Below are 22,025 nucleotides of genomic sequence, written 5' to 3' on the forward strand. Positions count from 1 at the left end.
TGGGGTTGTCATGAAAGGGTAGCAAATTCTTATCTATTTAACTGATCGTCAACCATTGCCTATATAAAAACAGCTAGCATCTATAATGTGAGTGCTTTGAGGAAGATAGCAGGGGTAGAATGTGGAAGAGAGGATGGCGGAAAGAGAGAAAATGGTGTCAGCAAGCGCAACCGGCAAGAAACCTCTGCTCCTCCAGATGTAGTTGGACTCCAACTCCCATCAGCCCCCAGCCAACATGCCAATGGCCAATAGCCCAACAAATATGGAGGGCACAGACTCCCCACCCCTGCTGTCATATATCCCTTAAGATAACTGCATAAACCAGTTGTTGTCTATCAACAGTGAAATGCATTTAAACATAATTGAACAGCTAAAACTATGGGCTGGCTTTCTGGAGTCCAGGCTCTGGGCTGTAGCAACACCTTCTCCTCTGTAGATTGGAACAGAAAACATGAGCTCCTCTGCTCCAGTCAGTCACGCCTTACCTCCAGTATTTCAGTAGTGAGTTGAGACTCACCAGCCAAACACTTACGTATTTGTACCTCACTCTTCAAAAAGAAAAAATAACAAACTTTTCCAGTAGAACTAAGCTAATGCAGCTCTGTGCAACCTTCAGATCTTATGAATCTGTGTCCCAAAGTATAAAAGGCAGCTTTCTATATAGAAATCCTTGATCCACAAAAGAGATAATATTTTGACTATACTGTATTGTGGTTTTATTGCCACCTAGTGGTCAAAAGGTCAGAAGGCAAGCTCAATTTTGCTAGGCCGGTTGTGAACTCAGAACAAATCAAAACTTTCCTGCTTTGCTTTTAGCTTCATCATTGTATAGCTTCTCCCATAAGCTGAGGATGCTTCTAACTGATCTTAATATTGCATTTCTACATTGTTGTAATTTGCAGAAGGACTTTATGGTGAAGACTGCTCTTTAGCAAGGGCAAACTGCCCCTGACACATCAGCTGTAACTTTAAGAATTTCTGCTTGTGCTTGCTTTTCCCTCCTCCCTCCCCATTCCTTTTTCCTCATGTGCCATGTATTTTTAGATTGTGTACTCGAGAATAGTGATTGTCGTAGAACTCAGTTTTGTATGCTGCTCTGCGAGCCCTTTAATCTAAAAGGGGGTGGGGTGGGATGATTAATGCTGTATGAACAATACACATACTTACACATTCAAAAATGGATCCCCCCCCCCAGCTCCAAATAATAAGGGTGGCAGATCCACATGCTTTAAATGTGTATTTACTGTACATTTAATGTATGGTGTGGACCTTCCCTAAATTTGCCTCTTAATTTAATTCAAAAAAAATCTTTAATTTAATTTGGGGTGCATGGGTGAAAGAGCACCTTCGATATCAGAAGCCATGGGAACATGTTTCTCTTAAAGCTGTTCACCAAAGAAGTCAGAAGTGACCAACTCTCAGTCTGAGTGCAGAGGTCTGGCTGTGTGATCCCAAGTGATTCAAGCCTGATAAGGCTTTATCTTATCACTGCACTAACAACCTGCAGTTTCAGATGAGGACTTTACTCCCCTCCCGCCAGTGAGTCATCTGACCAGCTGGCCAGACTGCGGAATTGAAAATCGAACCATTGGGGCTCAAAATTCATTCCTAACATGGAGCCTAGGGAGTTGGGCACCGAAAACCTGAGGCAAAGGAGATCCCAGGAGAAGGCCCAAAAGGAAGAGGAAGCGCCGCAACAAGTACCAAATGGTGAGGAGCAGGGCTTCCCCCCCCAGGGGGGTCTCACAATAACTCAGTTACGGCACCTCTCAGGTGGGCACCATTGCCATTCTAAGAGAAAGAGGGATACAGTGTTCTTGGTGAGTTCCAGCACTTCTTTTTCTAGAAAAATAGCACTGGTGAGGAAGCATCTCAGGGAAATTTCTGGGGCATGATGCTGCAAAGGAATGCTAAGAAAGCTTTGCTGAAAATGACAGGGATTGCATGGGGACCCATAGGAAAAGCTAAAGGCTGGCCTTTCGAGCCAATGATTTTTGTTGCAGTTGCTGTCTCAAAGGAACCTCCCTTACTTTACATGTGCCCCCTTTTTTAAAATCTCAGGAACTGGGGTGGAAGGAAGGCAAAGTATCCCAGGAGGGTGGTAGAAGTGAGAGAGATCCCCTCAGACCTGAAGAGTGAAATGGGTTTGTTAGCAATGATTGCCTGGTTATCACCTGCTGTTCATTAAGGAAGTGGTGGGGTTGAGAGGAAGTTACTAACGATTAACCCCTGTGTTGCAAACAGTGGATCTGCAAACAATGAAAGGCAACACGTAGACCTAATTCTTTGAACACGTAGGCACTAATTCTTTGAACGCAACAAACTTAACATAATATGAGACCAAAATGTACACTCTTGCAAATATGATGCATAACACAAAAGTCTCTGAAAGTAATGTAAGTCTTTAAGTAGCCAACAAGACAATATTCATCTGTTGATAAATAAATCAGTCTTGAGATGCATAAATAAATCAGTCTTAATCATATGTAACCACTGCTACTGGTTCCAAGAAACCCAAGGTATAAAAAACCAGTTCCATAGAAATTCACTCCTTTAATTTTTGTATCGTGCTGAGGAAGATTATCTCGAAACAGTGTGATTATCCGAATCACTGTCCTGCACACTACCACCTTGGCACCACTCCATGTGCATCTCAAGACTGATTTATTTATCAACAGACGAATATTGTCTTGTTGGCTACTTAAAGACTTACATTACTTTCAGAGACTTTTGTGTTATGCATCATATTTGCAAGGGGTTGAGAGGAAGGCAAAGAGTGGCAGGCTGGCGGAGCTATGGAAACGGGTGAACAGTTTGCTAGGTATTGTCCAGAAACAGGGGGTGCTTCCAGTCAGTTACCATTTTGGGGTGGGACTCAATCACATACAGTACAGGCAAATTTTGGTTCTGCGACGATAACAGTTGATTTGGCACACTTGCACAACAGACCTGATCCTCCCCCAACACTCCCAAATTTGACTTTTTTACAATAAGGAAAGTGACATGAAAATGCTTGGTGTAAGATCGTCTAACCTCCCCACATTTAAAAAAAAGTTTAATTTCCCACTAGGAACACAACTATTAATATTACACTGAACTTCAGACAGAGTTGTCTTCCTTCCATAACCATGTCAATAAGTGTTAAGTTCCCATTGTTGGTAGTGTTACTAAAAGTTTCATATTAACACATCGTTTCTTGCCTTTTTCTTACATCGGCTACAGCTTGGTATCTGGCAATATTTGGTCCAATTTTACTAGACCAGTTTTAATTGTTAACAGGTTAAAGGCACATTTGTGATTATTCCAACTTTTCATACTGTCAACATTGAATTTTAGTTGTTTAATAAAATGAGATGATGTATTTAACGAATGCAGCCTAGCTCTTCCTTTTTGGTAGTCTTTTGAGACAAGAACATTTTCCTTGCTGGTTTTATACGCTAAATCATGACATTTGTTAGAGGTGTTAACAAAAGCAAGCTGTCCTCTTCCATTATCTTCCAGAAGTATCTGAAAATGGGGGAAATGTCAAGCAGATAATTGGGTATGTTAACACCCCACAAACCAGTTTAGCTGTTTCTCTCAGTAAGTTGAACAAAAACAAATCAGGTTGCAGTTCTATGCACACTTACCTAGAAGTAATTTCCATTGCACTCAGTGGGGCTACTTCTGCATAGACATGCGTAGGACTATGCTGTTAGCCATTAATCCTTTCACAGCTCTGAAAAGAAATAGGAATTGCCAGTTTTTAGAAATAGTGTGATTCTCACCACCCCACTAGTCACAACTTTACCACCTGTTTTATCAACCATTCCTTGGCACTATTGCTGGATTCTACACAGTAACCGATCTAACTCTGGCCACATGCAAACACTGCAGTGGGAGAGAGGTACCGATACATGGTATGATTCCAGCAGTGAGCTATCAAGTGTCCATCAGACCACTGTGTTCCTGAGCATCTTCCCTTGCCATCTCTAATTATCTAGGGGACGCCAAACATCTGGACATCATCACTGCTCATATCCAGTGGAAGAGACACGTGGAGGTAACAACAGATGCTTTCAGAAGCATTGCCTGGGATGGAAAGGGCCCTGGGTGAGGCAGATAATCTCCTAGCCCTTTTGCATGGGGAGGAGAGCAGTCAGTCAGGTAAGGCCAGGGGCGTGGAACCTGTGGCTCTCCAGTAGACTGTAACCCCAAACTCCCCTTACCTGTTGACCATGCTGATGGGAACTGAAGCACAGTAACATCTGGAGGCCCATAGGTTTGTCACCTCTGCTGTAAGGCCATGAACCAACCATTAGGATGTCGCTCAGAGCCAGAGTGTCATTCAGTAACTAACTTGTGGGAATTCAATGGTGGTCAGGCCCTCATTGCTTTCCCAAGAGCTGGTATTATCGTTTACATCCATATCATGATATTGCTTTCATAATTTTTGACCTGGCAATATATTGCAATTAATGGTGTGTGTGTGTGTGCGCGCGCTATGCAAAAATCACAATGTAGGCAATACTGTGAAGCCAGCCAATGCTTCTACATAGCTCCATCCTTATTTCAGACATCGTGATATATCCGTATATCATTATTTTTAGTTGGTGATATACAGTCGTACCTTGGAAGTCGAACGGAATCCGTTCCGGAAGTCTGTTTGACTTCCAAAACATTTGGAAACCAAGGCGCAGCTTCCGATTGGCTGCAGGAAGCTGCGTCAGACGTTCGGGTTCCAAAGAACGTTCATGAACCGGAACACTCACTTCCAGGTTTGTGGCATTCAGGAGCCAAAACATTCGAGCCACAAGGTGTTCATCAACCAAGGTACAACTGTACTGCTGAATGTTGAAAACCAGATATCACCCAGTCCTAGAAATAAGTCCATAATTTAAATTTAAATTAATTGCATTTAAAAGCAGTGAGCAAGCGTGTGAGTAGGTGACCTGTGTGCCTGGTCATTCTGCTGTCTGGGTTATGCTAACTGTTAACAAACAAATTCAGGGGCCCACTCCTTGCTCTCCCTTCCTGTGGTCATTTATCCTTAAGCAGGGTTTGGACAGGACTTCATACAGAGGACTACTTCAAACAAAGGACCATCCTCTGTCAAGCAGGACTTTTCACCACCTGAATGGAGGCAAAAACTCCCAGAGGCTAACAGAGAAAGGGATGAGGAAAAAGCCCTGGGGTTGTAGGATGGGTCTTTCCTAGGTAGTAAAAAGGTAAAGGTAAAGGACCCCTGACAGTTAAGTCCAGTCGCAGACGACTCTGGGGTTGTGGCGCTCATCTCACTTTACAAGCTGAGGGAGCCGGCGTTTGTCCGCAGACAGTTTTTCCGGGTCATGTGGCCAGCATGACTAAGCCGCTTCTGGCGCAACGGAACACCGAAACCAGAACAGCGCATGGAAACGCCGTTTACCTTCCTGCTAGAGCAGTACCTATTTATCTACTTGCACTGGTGTGCTTTCGAACTGCTAGGTTGGCAGGAGCTGGGGCTGAGCAACAGGAACTCACCCCGCTGTGGGGATTCAAACCGCCGACCTTCTGATTGGCAAGCCCAAGAGGCTCAGTGGTTTAGACCACAGCGCCACCTGCGTCCCTTTTCCTAGATAGTAGGACCCTAATGAAGGGAAGAGTGGAAGGTGGCGTGAGAAGAACTTGTCTTTTACGTCTGTGCATTCTGGGAAGCTCCAGGGTGAGGGTGGGCAAGGGAGATGGTTAATCTCCTGGTGTTTTCTTGACAGGCGATGAAGTCGGAGCTCTTGGAGCAGGTCCACACTCAGCTCAGTGAGCTGCTGGACAAAGCATTGGAAGAAGCGGCATACTCCTTTCCCCCTCGTTTGAGGAATGGCTTAGCAAAGCAAGCAAGCAGGTAACCAGGCTTTTTAAAAACCAGCTCCACTACGACCTCTGCTTTCCCAACAACAGCAAATACAGGTGCAAAGTCTAAGCAAACTAGGGGTGCTTTCAGACTTCCGCTATTTTCAGGCAAGATTCAAACACATACAGTGCTACCTCTGGTTACGTGCTTAATTCGTTCTGGAGTTCCGTTCTTAACCTGAAACTGTTCTTAACCTGAAGCACCTCTTTAGCTAATGGGGCCTCGCGCTGCCGCTGCGCCGCCAGAGCACAATTTCTGTTCTTATCCTGAAGCAAAGTTCTTAACCTGAAGCGTTATTTCTGGGTTAGCAGAGTATGTAACCTGAAGCGTATGTAACCCGAGGTAACACTGTATTTGGCAAATTCAGGTTCTGCACTCGCAGTTGATTGGGAGGTATCCTTTAACAAACCCGCTTCCATGAAAAGATCACTACTTTTTTTTTTGCTACAATGGGGAAATGCACTGGATAAAAATATCATCTAATCTCCCTTAAAACAAATCAAAGTGGAAGCTGCCTGAACACCGAGTTGTTGTGAAGGTGAATGAGATAATGAAATGCTATTATCTAATCTCAGGAACTGGTAAACTGCAAACTAGATGGATGGAAAGATACCCCCCAGGAATTCAAGTTGCTCCTAAGAGATAACTAACCATTTTTAAAGCACCGAAAATGTGTACTAAGTGTTTTAAAAACAACATCATGATGTTCCTGACATCAGGCATATAATATGTAAGGCACAACATAAAAGAAAAAGGGGTGGGGAAGAAAAAAGAAAACCAGGAAATTCTGGCAACAAATTCTTAAAGTTACACAGCTACACAGCTGCAGTTTGAAACGGAGAGGAAGGGCCAAATGGCAACTAGAGTAGGCCCACCTGTCCAGCTTGACTGTGTGTACTCTCCCATCTGCACTCCCACTGCTGGTTTGGGAAGCGGTGCACATACGACATTAGCCACGACCCCTATCTGTCATGCCATTTCTTAGGAAACACTGCATTTTTGATGTGTTGTCCCTCAAACCACTTCCGATCTGAATTGAGAACATGAACAACTTGGCTGCATATTGAGCCAGCAATGTGTACGCAGCCTTTGTGGGATGGTTGTGTTATATGAATTCTATGGTCTCAAATACAGAATAAATATTCATAAACGCACACATATCTAAATATATAAACCATGTGTCTGAAATAGTGCAGGAGAGCAATCCTGAAGATAGTTTAACTCCCCCAATGACCTCAAATATTCCTCTGCAGTAAGGGAGGCAAATGGGAAAAGCCTCCCCATTGTCTTTTCGCTTACAAATCCTGTCTTAAGGGCGTCTTTGTGTATGCATAGGGTGAGCCTGTGACCTGTATTCAGGAACTAAAGTACACCATAAAAAAATGAAAGCAAAATAAAATTAAAAATTCCTTCCAGAAGCACCTTAAAGACCAACTAAGTTTGTTCTTGGTATGAGCCTTCGTGTGCATGCACACGAAAGCTCATACCAAGAACAAACTTAGTTGGTCTCTAAGGTGCTTCTGGAAGGAATTTTTAATTTTATTTTGTTTTGACTATGGCAGACCAACACGGCTACCTACCTGTAACATAAAATAATGGTCAGGCTGCCAAGGTAACACAATCAACAACCATTATAAGGTATCCTGGCAGACAGGATTTCTGCTGTAGACCGCCTCCTATGATGCATGTATGATGATTGGGGGTGGTGGTCTTTGGCTAAGGGGGTTGGGCAATGTCAAAAGTCTTTAAAGGTTGCTGCACACTTTTGTTCAGGGTCTTTCCCTCCTTGGAAGGAGGGGAGGGAACACTGTAGCAACAGAAATATAAATATCTGCCTTGTTTTCCACTCGATCCTGCCTCCATCCATTCTTCTCTGACCAATCAGGGACTTAGGAGACTCAGAGTCCCATGGGGAGCTGGGCAGCAAAAGTCAAACCCCAATTTTAACATCAGTTGCTAATGCATATAAGATAAGGGGGAGCCGAATGGCAACTCAAGGAGCAAGTGAACCTCTAGTTATGTGCCTGGGGTGGGGGTGGTAAAGGTAAAGGTAAAGGGACCCCTGACCATTAGATCCAGTCACAGCCGACTCTGGGGTTGCGGCGCTCATCTTGCTTTATTGGCTGAGGGAGCTGGCGTACAGCTTCCATGTCATGTGGCCAGCATGACTAAGCTGCTTCTGGCAAACCAGAGCAGCGCACGGGAACGCCGTTTACCTTCCCGCCGGAGCGGTACCTATTTATCTACTTGCACTGCAGCAATTAAGTAATGTTCTTTTTCTGCTGTTCCCACTTCCTTGCCCAGAACCAATTGGGTTCTACGAGATCATGCTAACCATTCCTTGCCTTGGAACCTTGCAGGGAGAAAAGCCCACTGCAGGAGAAGCAGAAAGTGTTTGTTGAACGGCAGTCGTTGCTTGAGTGAGTATGTCCTGCTCTCTTGCTTGCTCTTGAAATAAAAGAGGACTACTAAGAGGGAGGCCCTCTTGTGCCATATGTGTAACTTCCCAGTAAGTCCTTGGGTGAGATACTGGTGACTCAATAATATGAAGCAAAGCAGGCATGGCAAATGTGTGGCATTCTAGATGCTGATAGTCAAAGAGTCAACTGGCAGTAGATCACACCATTCAAAGTTGGAGTGAACTCTTAATTAGCAAAAAGCATGGTCTTCACAGACTTGCCTGAGTGTCAGGCCAAACGAGCACAGCAGCTCATCAAGTTGCCAAGACTGACAGTCCCCGCCTCCCCACAGCTATCTAAGACCCTTCCTTGCCAGGGCTTTCCCCAAGCAATCAGAGACTGTGCCTGTGTGCAGTCTGCTGCTGCTCCGCCCTCTTCAGCCCTCTTCCAGTTCTGGGAGTTGGGGGGGGGAGGGGAGCTTGTTGCAGCAGGAAGGGGTGGCAGCCATGACTCTTCACTGGCCTGACTCACCTCTGCCTCACAGCTTCCCTCCTCCTACTCGCTGGCTTCAGCTTCGGCTTCCGATTCTGGACTTCTCTCTACCACAGAGAGACTTAGCTCACCAAGTCCTGTTACCTCTTCAACTTCCGACACCACCTCTTCCCTGTATTCTCCCTCTGACCACTCATCATTGTCCCTCGACAACTGCACAGACTCTGAGCCTTCTTCCTTTGGTGGGGGTCCCCAGCTGGTGCCTGCCACCGTTCCTTTGTGTCCAACCAGTCCATGACACTGATGCACTGCAACTCCCATCACTCCCGACTATTAGCCATCATGGCTGGGGCTGATGGGAGCAACATCTGGATAGCTACGGGTTCCCCACCTTGAATGCAGAGCACTGCATGCCCAGGTCATGTTAGATACCTCTGGGGCAAAGTCCTTTTCCTGAAAACAAGAGGCACCAGCTAGGAAAGAAGTAGAATCCCTATTGTACTACTTCAGACTTGGGCTGCATATGCATGCATTCAATGAACCCCCCCACACCACTGCTTTAGAGCTCATGCATTGGCAAATGTGTCCCCCTTCTCTTTTGCAGCGAGCTGCTGAATGTAGAACACTTCCGCACCATCTACCACATGTTCGTGGCCATGCTCTGCGTCTTTGCTCTCAGCACCGTTGTTGTGGATTTCATTGACGAAGGACGGTATGGTTCAGCAATGGGGCTGGGGACAGGCGGGGCGGCATAGGGAGACTCCTCTGTGCTTTGCATGATAGAACAGTGGGGGGGGGCAGGGAGGAGGACTTGCAGCAAAATGCAACCCTCCCGGTCTCTGTATCAGGTCCATAGAGCTCTTCCCATACTTTCTGAGTCGTGCCCTGCTTTTCGCCCTCTCTGGGTGTTTCTGCCTGGCTGGAATTTGTCCCTGAACTGTGACAATGCCTCTTGCACGCCTGGAATAATAGAATCCTAAAATCATAGAATCGTAGAGTTGGAAAGGGACTCCGAGGGTCATCCACTCCAACCCCCTGCAATGCAGGCATCCTCAGCTAAATCATCCATGAAAGAGGAGGATAGAGACGGGTGTGTGCATGTGTGTGCAAAAACTATCCCACTGAACAGAGGTAAACATCTGTGCTTGCCGCTCTGCTCACTTTGACCTCGCCTGCTACTGGCCTGTGGCCCCTGAAAAGTTGCCCAAAAGGGAAATGTGGCCCTCAGGCTGGAAAACGTTCCCCACCCCTGTCCAACGGAAAGGTTTGTGTGCTGTGATTTCCAATGCCCCTGGCTTGAGACCCAACTCACAGTCCCCATCTTTATTTGGAACCTGTTGTCGCTTACCCGCTTGAATGACTCCCAATGTTGGTTGCTCTGTCCTCAGTGGTTGCCTTTCCATCTTTCACAGCCTTGTCCTGGACTTCAAGCTCTTCATCTTTGCTTTCGGACAGCTGCACGTGGCGCTCTTTGCCTGGCTCTGCATGTTCCTCTACACCCTAGTGGTTCCCTACAAGGCCCTGCAGATCTGGACTAGCTGCTTAAGGACGGTCCGGTTCCCCAAACTCTTCACAGCGGCTGTGGTTGTGGCGCTGCTGCTCTGCCACACTGCTGCCCTGGGCTTCTATCCCATCCATACTGTAGTCAGCTACAAACTGGGGCCTGCTTCTCGTTTCATTGTCATCTTGGAGCAGGTGCAGTACTGTGACATCGCCATCACCAAGGGAGATAAACTCCCAAGCAGTCTGGTGGGCAGAGGGGATGGTGCATCAGGGTAATTTGAGGAGGGGGGAGGTTAAGGGCAGTGGTGGCTTTTCCCCCACTGGTATTGGTAGGTCAGAAGGCAAGGAGACCAACAGTAAATGGATCCAGAGAGCCAATGACAAACAGAGCCAACTAAAGCTAGTTTTGCCCCCCATTCTCTTCCTGGATGGATTCTCCAAGAACAGCTCCAAGGCTAAGGAGCAGAAAGTTGCCACTGGCCGTGCCGCCTCCTGGACTGGTTGCAAGTAAGAAGGGAGGCAGGTGGAGGCAGGCTAAAGGCAGACTGAGGTTGGCAGGACAGTGCCGCCCCATTCACCTTAGTATATCAGCCTCCATTGCTTAAGGGAAAACCAAACGGTGTCATTTGGGTGGAAATGGTACATCCAGATGCCCAAAGCAGAGGTTCCAGGCGTGTGAACAGGCAGTGAAGAATATAAACACCTGCTGTGGTACAGATGTATATTTCTATATATGGGCTGGAGGTGTGCCACACATCTGACACCTTGCCATGGAACAATTTTGCTCTTGGTTTAAAGGCAAACACATCTGCTGGGGCCGGCTCTCCTATTAGGCAGAGGTAATCGCCTCAGGCAGCTGCTTTTGAGTGGCAGCAAGCTCTTGTCGCTGCTATCACCACAATCAGTAACACAGAATCGCAACAGCACATTTCTTATTTATTTATTTATTTATTAAAAGCATTTTTAAGCGACCTGATATTTTACAGATGGCCTCAGGTTCAATACTGGGAAGGACCTCAGTCAGCGCGGACAGTTCTGAGAGCTAGATGGGCAAGCGGTCTGACTCTGCATAAGGCAGCTTCCTATGTTGTGGGAAGGCGGTGTGGCCAGCAGCCTGGAGGCAAGCAAAGCAGGCAATTGAGATGGAGAGTTAGCAAGTGGTCAAGTTGATACGTAGCCAAGTGGTGACTGGGGGGCCATTCATACAATGGCAGCTCAGTCTGTGCCTGTCCAATAAGCTGCTCAGAATGAAGATCCAGGCCATGGGAAGGAGCTTTGTAGCACCAAGCACAACTCTATTGGCCCTCTGGGTCATGGGGCAGTAAGTTGGTAAGCTGTAGTGCCACTCTCTGGCTATCTCAGTGGTGGCGCAGGAAAAAGCAGACCTGCCGTTCCCTCCTCTGGCAAGCTACCAGGGCAGCAAGAGAAGGGTGCCAATCTGGGTCCTGCCACAGTCCCCCATTCAAGGCAGCCACACACCCAGCACCTACTCAGTTGTTCCCCCTGTTTCAGTGCTTGCTTCCCCCACCTGCTTAGATCCGGTTCCTCATGAAGAGCCATGCGTTCCTGCGAGAATCTGTGCCTCCTATCCTCTGCACTGTGTCCCAGGATGGTGAGTTTGATTGCGGGGTGCTGGCATCTATGCCAGCCCTTCCATCAAGAGTGGGGGGACTTCAGGACCAGGAGAGCCAAATGCCAGTGGGTGTTACTACAAATACCTACTTCTCTGCCTGCTGCTGCAAAGCAAACGAAATATCTGCTCAGTGCAAAGCTAAACAAGAGCTCTCTGTTTCAACCATTGAGTGCATAATCTCCCCTGATCATTGCATAGGCTATCTTATTCAGCAATTACTCTGATGTTGGTTTTCCTAGGCACTTCAAAGCATATCTTTGTGATCATGAGAGCTAGAAACTTTGCTTTTTGCACTCAGTTCAATGATTCTACAGTTATATCCTTCACAGTATACACAAACCCCTGGGCATTTTTATGCTAAAATGGCATTGCAGAAAATGGAAGGGTCTGTGCTTAGTGCACCATGCCAGAGCAAGTTCTACTAAGTTATCCCTTTTCTCATTGTACAATACAACCCCACACCTCTTTGCTTCACAGTGCCCTCAGCTGCTCCTCTCTCTTTTTCCTTTCCAGGAAAAGGGCGCCCGCCTGAATTCTCAACATACCTGTATTTCCTCTTCTGCCCCACTTTGATCTACAGAGAGAGCTACCCAAGGTGAGTCCTCTTCTCTCCATCCTCCTATTTTACTCTTTAAAGGCTTCCGGGGTCTCTAGCTCCGGTACAAGGACACCCTGGGTCAGAAAGGGAGCAAAACTGGCAGAGCTTCAGAATCCATGATGCTTTTAAAGTATCCCAAAGTAAAGCAGGAGTGTGCTGTTGCTGGTCACAGTTTTCAAATAATTCCTTCGTATCTTTTTTTCCTGTTCTTTCTATTGTTAGTGAGTCCTTAAGAAGTGCTGAGTTTAAGCGGCAAATTGGTGCTTCGGGGTTATTAAAATGTAGTTGTTCCTTGGCTGTTGTAGGGGTGTGATTTGACATTGCTGTAAGTCCAGTATCTGCTTTTGTTAGATTTCCCTTTAAAGTGCCTGAAATCCTAATGCAATCCATTCTAGTGTGGTCTTTATTAGGGCTTTTAAAATTTAATTCCATCCGATCAGGAGGAGAGCTTCATGCTAGAAGGCTATGATTGCTCAGTGATGACACCACTCCCCCCTCAGATTCCATGGTGCATCCCACACCTGTCTTGGGGAGTAGTATATCCATCATTCTTCCCAAGGAGAGGGAACTGTACTCCTGCAAGGATGAAACCTCCACACAGTGCCTTCTCTTTTCCTTGTAGGACACCTTACGTGCGCTGGAGGTACGTCATCCATAACTTTGCTAAGGTGAGAGACGCAAAACGATTATTCCATTGGCTGGTCATTACACCTGGCCTCTCTGTGGATGAAGAGGGTTCTTCAGGTCATGGGATAGTGCCATGAAGCTAAGATGGATGGCTCAAAGTTTCAGGAATCCTGGGTACAGGTCCCTTTGGTGGGCGGCCCCTCATGGGCTTAACTGGCAGTGGTGGCACAGGCAGCAGCAACACTCCAAGCTGGATGGCTGAAGGCTGCCAATTTAATGTCCCACAATGCCTCAGGGCAGTGCTATGTTGGGAGCACTGTGGGAAATTGAAATGGCAAGGAGATCCAGCCACATAGAGCAAGACCTGAAGGAGATGCCCAAGAATACCGGGTGTTGACACGAACTCTGAGCCCAAGACACACCCACTGCAGTGGGACGGAACTTTCCCCTTTCTGTTCTGCAGGTTCTTGGGTGCTTGTTTTACGGGTACTTCATCCTGGAGCGCCTCTGCATCCCTGTCTTCAACAACATGAGCAAGCAGCCCTTCAGCATCAAAACCCTGGTGCTCTCCATCTTCAACGCAACGTTACCAGGTAGGTGAGCAGAGCAGCAGCTCTGGTTTGCATGGGGGCACAAGGTACAGAGGAGATCCGCCAGAACATAAAATGGTGGGAAGCAGTGAAGTCATCTTGAGTCGCTGTTGGGTGGGAAACCTGGTGACCTGTGGGATCGTCATGGGGATGATTCTTCATCCCCCCCCAGCCTCTTAATCCCTCCCATTAACCACCCACATTGCCTCAGCTTTCTCTGTTGTCACACCTCGAGAGTGACCAGTAATGTCCTTCCCCTGTTTGTTCCTGACTTCCAATAGTCAGAGGTTTATGTATGTCAGTGACGTCAGCACACCGGGGGGGGGCATGATGATGTCACACGCACATGCCCTGCCCCGGTGAAGGCACACAGCTCTAGGCACCCACAGCCATGGGGGCAAGCCGGAACCGCTGGTCAGGAGAACCCCCAGAACTGCCCACAGGGTGAAAATTGAGTGGATTGTTCTAACTTGCAAGCTGAAATGCTTGTGCTGGTGGAACGATTGCCATAGCACTATGCTGAATTCCTCTTCTCCTTTGCTGTATGTATTTATTATTTATGCTTTTAGATTCCAAGGAGCTTAAGGTGGCCCATATGGTCCTCCCTCTCCTCATTTAATCCCCACAACAACCCTGTGAGGTAGGTTAGGCTGAGAGGCTGTGGCCAGCCCAAGGTCACCCAGTGAGCTTCATGGCTCAGTGGGAATTCGAACCCTAGTTCATCATTGTAACCGCTACACAACACTGTCTCTAATAATGGTAGGGCATGCCCATGCTGAAGAGGCAAAGATTAAAATTGCAAGTGCTACATATACTCCGTTGTGGTCAAAACTGATCCAATGCAACCTAAACTAGTGATTGTACTGCAATCTTACACATCCCTTGTATGAATCTTGTGTCCATCCGTCCTCAATCTGTACACTCATTTCCTCATCCATATGTCTGTCCTCACAGGGACCTTTCTGCTGCTTTTGGCATTTTTTGCTTTCCTACACTGCTGGCTGAATGCCTTTGCTGAGATGCTGCGGTTTGCTGACCGGATGTTCTACAAGGTGATTGGCAGGGGAAGGGCAGGGAGGAGGTTGGACTGCTTATATTCCATCCCATCAGATCACACATGGTGGGTCATTTGGCTTCCTGGGAATGTCAGCTTTCAAATTTTGCCTTCATAGTTACAAGCGGTGCTGTTTTTCTAGAAAAAGAGGTGCCGGAACTCACCATCAACTCCTTCCCTGTTCTCTTATAATGGCAATGGCGTCCACCTGAGACGTACGGGAACTGAGTTCCGGCTGGGGGGGGGGAAGCCCTGGTTACAAGCAAACAAAAAACCAAAATAGCTGCACATGCAAAGGCAGAGACTGCCTAAGGCGTTGAAATTAAAGGCAAAGCCATGTGCTCAGTCACTAGCAGCCACATCACACTGAACAGGCTTGTTTGTTGTTGTTCAGTCGTTCAGTCGTGTCCGACTCTTCGTGACCCCATGGACCAGAGCACGCCAGGCACCCCTATCCTCCACTGCCTCCCGCAGTTTGGCCTAACTCATGTTAGTAGCTTCGAGAACACTGTCCAACCATCTCATCCTCTGTCGTCCCCTTCTCTTTGTGCCCTCCATCTTTCCCAACATCAGGGGCTTTTCTAGGGAGTCTTCTCTTCTCATGAGGTGGCCAAAGTACTGGAGCCTCAACTTCAGGATCTGTCCTTCTAGTGAGCACTCAGGGCCGATTTCCTTAAGAATGGATAGGTTTGATCTTCTTGCAGTCCATGGGACTCTCAAGAGTCTCCTCCAGCACCATAATTCAAAAGCATCAATTCTTCGGTGATCATCCTTCTTGATGGTCCAGCTCTCACTTCCGTACATTACTACTGGGAAAACCATAGCTTTAACTATACGGACCTTTGTCGGCAAGGTGATGTCTTTGCATTTTAGCTTCTGTTAGCTTTTTTAGGCTTGTTTAGCTTCTGAAAAACCGAGCTGCCAATTATAACCTGAACAACTTTTCAACTGACACAGCACAACTAGCATTCTGGCTGCAAAACAGTTTTGAATAATCAGCCAATTCCATTCCAAACAGCTGTTTTGTTGAGGGCAAGAGCTGGATTCTCACGGCATGAAAGACTGCCATCTACGGCAGGGGTGCTAGCAGAGGAATGTGAGGAGAGGCAGTCAGGAGCAGAAATGCCAGGGTATGGTTTTGCAGGAGGGCACCTGTACAGGGAGCTGCTGCTGAGGCACTGCAGCTGAGAATGGGTAGGGGGACACAAAGGGGTGACCAGCAGCCCTTGTCTGTAGCCCCCCAAAATGTGGAGACAGGCTGTGGCTGCTAGACAGTGGCAAACTGCATTCTGTGCAGCAGCCACAAGGAACCTTTGTCCCTCCAGGTATTGCTGAACTACAACTCCCATCAACCCTGGCAAGCATGGCCAACGGCGGGATGGTGGTTGGAGTTGGAGTTCAGCAACATCTGGCAGGGCAAAGGTTCCCTGCGCCTGCTGTACATGCTCAGATGCCCTTTTTTTCTATCACTATTTCATGTACAGTCACATTCGGTGCCAGTTGCCAACTTAGGTCTTATGGTTGATCCCGGCACAGAATCAACTCTGATATAGCAGGCTATAGAGTGTGGGCAAAGATGAGCATTTGTCAAAGGAACTGGCAACACAGTGCACACTGGCCAGGGAGCACCTTCTCTCCTGCAGGCTGCCTGAACATGTGTGGCCCAAAACCTTTCGGGGGACGATGATGCACAGTGTGGCACACATAGCTATCCAGATTCACGACTGCACCTCCCTCTTTCTGTCCTAGGACTGGTGGAATTCCACATCATTCTCTACATATTACCGGACGTGGAATGTGGTTGTACATGACTGGCTCTACTACTATGTCTATCAAGAACTTGTGTGGGTAGGTAAGGCTTTTGGAGGAGGAAACAGGTGTGTTGCGCTGTTCACTTCCTTTGGGCCTGGGAGCTCTTTGCCCATCTCCCTCCCCAGGGCTTCCTTTACTGCCTCAAACTGCACAGGCTTCATTCTCCAGGATCTCCCTCTGCCTGGCTGCTCCCCCCCCCGCAACATGCCGTGGGTGCAGTAAGAGTGCATTCGTGGTGGATTAATGCTGGACCATCCACACATCGTTTCACATTATTAGTTATTCTGTGGTGTTTCCTCCGCATTACTGCACAAATGTCTCCTGGAAGGTCATTCTCCGCTTTAAAAAAAAGGTTTGTTGTGGGTGGGTGGGGGGAGGTCTTCAACAGGTGCCCACTGAACCAGGCAAGAGTGGGGGTGTTTTCAGGGTGTGAGGCTGAGAAAGAGGAAAACTTTCCAAGTGGGAGCTAGAAAGACTCATTTATTTGAATGTGGATTGAAGATTAGGGTATAATTAGAATAGTTCTTTCTTCCTTTGCCTTCCTCTCTTTCTTTCTTTCTTTCTTTCTTATTTCATTTGTTCTAGATATAATTTTATCGTATTGTGAAAACTTTAATAAAAAAAATTCTGAAACAAGAAACAGGTGCCCAAACGACAATAGGGAGTGTGTTTGCCTGATACGTCTTTTTTCACCGCACATGCCAAAGACCAGGGTCTTTCGCATATAAAGAAAATTTCAAAATGAAGATTCCAGATGCACCTCTGTGGGGTTTTGCAACCACTCCTTGCCCCCATTAAAAAAAAAAAAACTTCTGGGAGGGAAGTACTTCCAAAGTGTAAGTAAGGGTGAAGTACCTGTTGTAACTGCTCTGTGTCTTTCCACACCTGGAGCAGTTTGCCAAAAGGGGCAGAGGTGCCATGCTAGGCTTCCCACCAGGTGCGTCTCCATTGCTTACCGGGAGGGAGAAGTGGAGGGGCGAGGCGGTGCAAATGCCAATCTGCCATTCCTGCTAATGCATTTACACCAAGACAACTTCCCTGCTGCCTCACTCCTCTCCCACTGAGCAACAACAGCTCACCCGTCAGAAAGTTAAGTGTTGCGGCTCCACCCCACCTGGCAAGCTGTTTCCGTTCTTCACTTTTCACTAGAGAGTGAACACAACATGGGCTGTTTCATGTACAAAACCTGCAACTGACCTGTGCACTTTGCTCCTTCCAGCTGCTCAGAGGAAAGGCACGGGTTGGGGCAATGCTGTTTGCCTTCATCGTCTCAGCAGTTGTCCACGAATACGTTTTCACTGTGTGCTTTGGCTTCTTCTACCCTGTCATGTTCACCCTCTTTGCCTTCTTTGGAGGTCAGTACTGCCTCAGAAACAGGGACGTGGGTGGGGCTGTGGGTTAAACCACAGAGCCTAGGGCTTGTCGATCAGAAGATCAGTGGTTCGAATCCCTGCGACGGGGTGAGATCCCGTTGCTCGGTCCCTGCTCATGACAACCTAGCAGTTCGAAAGCACGTCAAAGTGCAAGTAGATAAATAGGTACCACTCTGGCGGGAAGGTAAACAGCATTTCCGTGTGCTGCTCTGGTTTGCCAGAAGTGGCTTAGTCATGCTGGCCACATGACCCGGAAGCTGTACGCCAGCTCCCTCGGCCAGTAACGCGAGATGAGTGCCGCAATTCCAGAGTCGGACACGACTGGACCTAATGGTCGGGGTCCCTTTACCTTTACCTTTACTGCCTCAGAAATCCATCTGAGCAGAAACCACTCCACCCCAGACTTGAGCACCATCGAACTCTTGCAGTACAAAAGGGAAAATACAATGTTTTCTTTTGTTCTTAAACAGCCCCGTATGGTGCAAGGGGGCTTTTTAACCTCATGCACACATTACATGCACCAGTCTTCCCCTCCAGGATTCATCCCATAGGCTGTTATTTTGCCCTCCCACCCCCTGCTCACTTTCCAGGTCCCCTCCATCCCCCAGCCCTTGTTCAACAGACTCCTATAGAGCCTGGAAGCTTGATGGTCCTTATTCACGCAGTTTCAGATGGTTAAAAAAACTGCTTTTCATTTTCACTTACTCATTGGACTTCCAGGGTATGCAGAATTTTGTCTTTCGAAACCACCACCTTACTTTTTGTGTGCCCCCCCCCTTTCACTTCCAAATGTGACGTGCGCTCAAGCATTCAAGTTCACTATTGAACTAAGGAAAGTGCAGCCTGGAGTGCTCCTGTTCAGAGTCACAGTCAGCAACGCCATGCACTTTTTCCAGGACACTCCATTCCATTCCCTTTCCTTCCCAGGTTTTTCACATCTGCCTACAAGACACACAATGTTTGCAGCCACTGAGCATGCTCAGTGCTATCCTCATTGGGCTGGTGTTTAGTAGGGGGGGTAACCCCAAAGCTTCCCCACCCCACCCCTGCAAATATTTTTTCCTGCTTCTTCAAACTTTGGCCTTCCCCTGAGCCTGCTGATACCTCCCTCGTGCTTCTCAGGAGCCATTTGGGTTGCAAAGCTGCCATAACTCAACATCAGACCTTGTTATTGATATATAACGACACATCTGAATGCCTGCAAGTTAGAATAATATGCCCTGTTCCCAAATTAGTTTCCGCTCTGCATGAAGTGGGGGAACTGCTATTCCTCAAAGTTCTAGGAACGAAGGGTGGGAGAAGTTCAGTGGTATGGAGCATCTGCTATGCCTGCAAAAGTTCCCAGCTTCAATTCCCAGCATCTCCAGGGAATGCCCCATCTGAAAACCTGGAGAGCTGCTGCCAATCAGTGTTGGTAGTATGGAGCTAAATGGACCAATAATCTGATTCACATTCCTATGTCACTATGGACCAGGGCACTGCTCTGTCTCAGAGGTTCCCAGAAAGTGGCAGGTGAGAAATCCCTTTGATCCAGTGTGGTCTGGACTGTGCCCAACTAACCTTTTCTCCTGGTCTTCTTCACAGTGATCTTTAACTTCATCCTCAATGATAAGAGAACAAGCCCCGTATGGAACATCATAATGTGGACATTCCTGTATGTGGGCCAAGGAATCCAGGTCTGCCTGTACTGCCAAGAGTGGTATGCCCAAATCCACTGCCCACTCAAAGAGGTGAGCATGCAGACTGGCTTGTGGGTGCAGAACAAGCCCTCAGTTCCTCCCATGTGCCAACTTGTAGAAGGCACAGCCAAAGGCATTTTGTCACAGTTCTGTCCACTTCCTGTACCTCCCCATTTGCTGCCCGAGGCAGCTGCCTGCCTGCCTCACAGCAGGGCCAGCCTGGCTATCAGGGATCAAAAGTCCCCAACCCTGAGTGTGTGTAATACGGTGATTATCACACATAAAGGCTCCACAATCCTGTGCAGTTCTGCCACGTTATCAAATAACATGGTTTTCAAGCACATCAGTAAATGGCAAAATCCACAAAGAATCTTGTAGCATCTTGAATAATAAGTGTGCTTGCAGGCAAATGTTTCTTGTAGGACTGGTGTTCCTTCTGCATGCATATATTTTTTTTGCTGTGTCCACACAATGTTGTTGCCATAAAAATGCTGGCCTGCATTTACGCCCAATTTGGAGTTACTCTTCCCAGGAGAAATCCAATTAAGTCCGTCCCCCCCCCACCTGAGTTCTGTTCCAATTAAACCTTCTCTACCCGAGACCCTGGGGAAACCCTTCCAGTCAAAGTAGAAATATATAGGCTATTTCACAGGTGGTCAAACCTTGAGACCTGCTTTCAGTACTAAAATCCTGCCTGGAAGGTCCCTGCCAAATTTATTATGGTGTAAGTGTTCCTGGGCTAGAGCCCATTTCATTATATTATGCCATAATAAATGAGCTAGTCTTATAAAGTGTCACTCAGTGCACTAGCATAAATTGCCACCTAGATCTAACCACCAGTGAAAGGCATGACTTTGTGTATACCTTTTTGTCTTGTCGAAGTCCTTTCCTTTTCTGATTCTGGCCCTCAGTGATGTTTGTTGTTGTTTTCTGCCTTTCAGAGGACCTTCTGGGGGATAGTGACTCCACGTTCTTGGTCCTGCCGCTCCTAGGTCAATACCAGCTACCTTTGAGAAGCCACCTTTCGCATCCCTTCGCTCCAAACAGATCTTCCTGGACTCACACTCTGACCATTAGAGGAGTTGGAGCCCAACATCTTCAGAGGAGGGTTAGGTTGCCCATACTTGCTGTAGGCTCAAATTCAAGTACCCAGCATTGACTTCCCAGCATAGCAAGAAGGTGATTTACCTGTCCACTGTTGTTGCTTGATTCCAGCATCTACATAATACTTCAAAGTTTGCCTAGCATCTACCTACTCAGTTTGTTCATGGCTGTTTTCTACTTTAAAAAAATAAAATTATGTGCACACAAGTAATTCGGATCCTGCTCTCAGAAATGTGGAGTTCTGCAACATTAATATATTATGTGAATTACTACCTTTTGTTTTGGTTATGCTTTTGCAGCTAAAGATATACAGCGTTTCCAGACACCCTGCTAAAAGTACATGATTGTGTAGTCATTTTAAAAAAGAACCTGCTGTGCCCTGTCTTATATCAGCTGTTTTCTGGGAAATGTGACCTGGGGTGTAGACTGAATAGAGCCCCCAGCTCTGCCACAGCTGCTTGGGGCTCAGTTGGCTGAGCTGAAACTGGCTGAGCCGAGGCTGGTGTAAGTTCAAAAAGGGGTCCTTGCTGTTCAGCTCAGCTACCTTACCTGGCAATCCAGTGTAGAACACTATTTTAAAGGCTGGTTTTTCCCTCGGCCAGGCTTAAGACAGAGAGGGCTGCTGCTGAAACTTTGGATCTGATGTAACATTACTTGAATTGCCATTCAAGTGGCAATGTGTGTGTTTTGTGATTATGTGGGCTGGGGCTTACCTGCCCCTCCACCCCCAATATTTTATTCAAGTTGGCACCCCTTGCGTGTCCAGTATGAGGTCACTCCCCGCCCTAGCGGGAGATGGGCCGGGCACTGAACCTGGGACGTTTTGAGCACAAAGGGAGGGCCCTTCCCCGCAATTCTTTTCCGCTCCAGAACTGGAGTTCGTGTGCAGATCCTGAGACACACACGGCTTTCTTGATTTCAGCAGCCCAATTTTTTTTGGGGGGGGGGCTTTTACTTGTTGCTGCTCGAGACGCCGATGAAGAGCTGGGGGGGGGAGTCTTTGTTGATCACATACCACTACAAATCATCCGGAGACCATCTCCCCATCTACTTTCTGCCCATACTTGGGGGGGGGGGGGGAAAATCACCCTAGTCCGCTCCCCTTAAAAAAAACAAACAAACAAAAAAAATACCTCCTACCCCCGCAGCCTTGGCACCGCCCCAACCCCAACTTCCTGGACTCGAGGCTGCATCTCCTGTTACACCGCGGAGCGGGAATCGAAAGCGGCCGCTGTGCGGAAGCAGCAGCGATGTTGCAGCCCGCCTTTCCCCGCGCCCTCTGCTCCTCGCGTCAC

General features: G+C 47.5%; 1 protein-coding gene across 2 annotated transcripts; it reads left to right on the forward strand.

The window, feature by feature from the left end:
- Window positions 1-1,546: 1,546 nt before the first annotated feature.
- Window positions 1,547-20,941, forward strand: SOAT2 (sterol O-acyltransferase 2). Of its 2 annotated transcripts, XM_033138573.1 has the most exons (15): window positions 1,550-1,710; window positions 3,984-4,042; window positions 5,730-5,857; window positions 8,227-8,286; window positions 9,362-9,469; window positions 10,170-10,452; window positions 11,797-11,872; window positions 12,407-12,488; window positions 13,114-13,159; window positions 13,582-13,711; window positions 14,663-14,760; window positions 16,512-16,610; window positions 17,794-17,929; window positions 19,532-19,677; window positions 20,568-20,941. In XM_033138573.1, exons 1-15 carry the CDS (start codon window positions 1,614-1,616, stop codon window positions 20,616-20,618), a joined length of 1,599 nt encoding a protein of 532 aa, XP_032994464.1. In that variant the 5' UTR covers window positions 1,550-1,613; the 3' UTR covers window positions 20,619-20,941. The 2 variants fall into 2 exon arrangements, with proteins under 2 accessions (XP_032994466.1, XP_032994464.1); XM_033138575.1 differs by lacking the exons at window positions 17,794-17,929; window positions 20,568-20,941 and having other exon boundaries at window positions 1,547-1,710; window positions 19,532-19,617.
- Window positions 20,942-22,025: the final 1,084 nt, after the last annotated feature.

Source organism: Lacerta agilis, chromosome 2 (assembly GCF_009819535.1).
Source record: "Lacerta agilis isolate rLacAgi1 chromosome 2, rLacAgi1.pri, whole genome shotgun sequence".
Taxonomy (NCBI): Eukaryota; Metazoa; Chordata; class Lepidosauria; order Squamata; family Lacertidae; genus Lacerta; species Lacerta agilis.

Coding starts and splice junctions, on each gene's coding strand:
- SOAT2 (XM_033138573.1), top strand. CDS start 1,614: ATGGAGCCTAGGGAGTTGGGCACCGAAAACCTGAGGCAAAGGAGATCC. Junction 9,470..10,169: donor GATTTCATTGACGAAGGACG/GTATGGTTCAGC, acceptor CATCTTTCACAG/CCTTGTCCTGGACTTCAAGC. Junction 19,678..20,567: donor TCCACTGCCCACTCAAAGAG/GTGAGCATGCAG, acceptor TCTGCCTTTCAG/AGGACCTTCTGGGGGATAGT.